General features: G+C 57.2%; 1 protein-coding gene across 1 annotated transcript in view; it reads right to left on the bottom strand.

The window, feature by feature from the left end:
- Positions 1 to 2,343, bottom strand: part of TSGA10IP (testis specific, 10 interacting protein) — a 32,361-nt gene that overhangs the window by 19,686 nt on the left and 10,332 nt on the right. The window contains exons 2-4 of the mRNA XM_011965244.1: positions 1,908 to 2,044; positions 1,090 to 1,814; positions 773 to 920 (exon numbers count right to left, since the gene is read on the bottom strand). Of these exons, the coding sequence (XP_011820634.1) occupies positions 773 to 920; positions 1,090 to 1,814; positions 1,908 to 2,044 (1,010 nt within the window). The remainder of the gene's footprint in view (positions 1 to 772; positions 921 to 1,089; positions 1,815 to 1,907; positions 2,045 to 2,343) is intronic.

Here is a 2,343-nt window from a genome sequence, read left to right as displayed (position 1 = left end):
GGCTCACTGCAACCTCCACCTCCCAGGTTCAAGTGACTCTCATGTCCCAGCCTCCTGAGTAGCTGGGACTCCAAGCACGCACCACCATACTTGGATAATTTTTTTATATTTTCAGTAGAGACAGGGTTTCACCATGTTGCCCAGGCTGGTCTTGAACTCTTGAACTCAGACAATCTGCACGCCTTGGCCTTCCAAAGTGCTAGGATTATAGGCGTGAGCCATCGCGCCCGGCCCCTTAACTTATTTTTTAGAGACAGTGTCTCACTCTGTTGCCCATGCTGAGTGCAGTGGCTGGATCATAGCTCACTGCAGTCTTGATCTCCTGAGCTCAAGAGATCCTCCTACCCCAGCCTGCTGAGTAGCTGGGACTACAAGCATGTGTCACCATGTCCAGCTAATTCCAAGTCTTTTAATAGTTACATCCTAAGGGCCCAGGAGTAGATAATAAATGTTGGATTAATCACTTAGTTAATAGCTTAATGGATGGATAGAAGAAAAGATGGGAAATAAAAGTGGCTGTATCAGTAGATAATTGGCCAAGTATTCAGAGAGATGGGTGAATGGTTGAGTGGATGTTACGAGTAGTTGGATGGATGGATGGATGGATGGATGGATGGATGGATGGATGGATGGATGGATAGATGATCCAAAAGTTTGGTGAATGGATAAATAAAGAAATGAATGAGAGTTCAAATGCCTAAGCATCTCTTGGAGAACCAGCTCCATCTCTACTTCTCACCATGGGCTCCCACTCCCTTCTCTTCCCTCTTACCTGGTGGCTTCCTGTCGTTTGTGGAAGGTGCGATTGGGGAGGTTGGCAGACAGGAAAGTTTCATTGTCTTCTGAGGCATAGGCCTTTCCATTCTGCTTGGAGGCCTGGAAGGCAGCCCTCAAAGCCTTCCAGGGCTGCTTTTGGGGGCCTGCCCACAGTGGGACCAAGTCAGGGGCTGCCTCTCTCTCCCAGGCTGCCGGGCAATCCCCGCAGCACCCAGAGCACAGCCCAGCCTGCCTGAGCCCAGCCTCCCCGACTGCTCCCTGTTCCCCACAGTGTAGCTTCGGGGGAACCCGGGCCCCAAGTCGCACGCTCACCACAATCCAGGGCTCTCTGTAGCTGCCTGTGCAGCTTCTCCAGGTCCCATGGCCCCTGCAGCTCCCTGGCCCTTGTCTTCCTCCTCTGTGGCCTTTGGAGGTCGTTGAAGCTAGGCCTGCTCCCCTGGCTCTGGCCCTGCAGTTCCCCTTCATCCGAGGCCTCCTCTCCGGAAATCTGCCCCTTTTTCTGACAACCAGCCCTCCTTCCGCAGGGAGCCCTGTGCTCTCCCTCCTCAGCCTCCTCTGTGGCCTCTGAGAATTGCTCCTCCTCTGAGATGGACCCCCTCCTGGGGCGCTGGGGCGGCTCCCCAGAACTCAGACCCCTCTCAGCCTCCTCAGCACCCGGGCCTTGCAGCTGGACCTGCTTGTCGGACGCCGATCCTGATCCTGGCCTCCTCCCAGGCGGCTGGAGGCCACACTCACTGGGGGGCTCCGGTCCTAGCTCCCCTTTGCCAGGAGGGATGGAGACACCACCCCAGGCTCCCAGCTGTTGTCTCGCCTTCAGGTTTTGCGCCTCTGTCTTCCGGCAGCAGCCATAGGCCTCTGGGAGGTTGGCCGTGGACTTGCGCCTGGACTGGCGCTGGGAGGATGAGGAGGGCATGGGCAGGGCTTGGTGGCCTGGGGTTGGGGAACTTGGCTGAAGCACAGCCCGGACATCTGTGGCGATGCTTTCCCAGGCCCACTGGAAGGGGAAGGAGGGCTTCCGAGGAGGAAGGCGGAAGAGACTGAGAAAGGACAGGGTAGGGGTCAGGGTCAGCACCAGCCCCCAGAGGGCCCTGACCCCCAGCACCCTCCTGACCCATCCCACTGCTCCTTACTCTTCAGCCTCTTCAGAGCCCTGTCCTTTCTTGCTCTGGCCCCTGGGCTTGCGGTCCTTCTTTGCTGTCTGCCTTGAGCTCTGAGACCTCCGCTGCAGGTCCTGATTTGGCACACCATCACCACTCCCCAGGCGGCCCTGGGCAGAGACATTAGGGGAGGAGCAGCCAGCTCAAGCAGCCTCCTGGACTGTGTTGCACCTCACCCGGGTGCCCTCCTCTTCTGTGCACCTGGCTGGGCCTGGCTGGGCCCCTCTGGGCCCTCGTTACCGTACAAACCAACCAAACAGGGCAGGGTGCGGTGCTCACGCCTGTAATCCCAGCACTTTGGGAGGCCAATGGGGGCGGATCACCTGAGGCCGGGAGTTTGAGACCAGCTTGGCCAACATGGTGAAACCCCGTCTCTACTAAAAATACAAAAAAAAAAAAAAATTAGCTG

Source organism: Mandrillus leucophaeus, unplaced genomic scaffold (genome assembly GCF_000951045.1).
Source record: "Mandrillus leucophaeus isolate KB7577 unplaced genomic scaffold, Mleu.le_1.0 Scaffold718, whole genome shotgun sequence".
Taxonomy (NCBI): Eukaryota; Metazoa; Chordata; class Mammalia; order Primates; family Cercopithecidae; genus Mandrillus; species Mandrillus leucophaeus.
The sequence above is the reverse complement of the archived record's forward strand: the minus strand, read 5'-3'. Positions and strand labels throughout refer to the sequence as shown.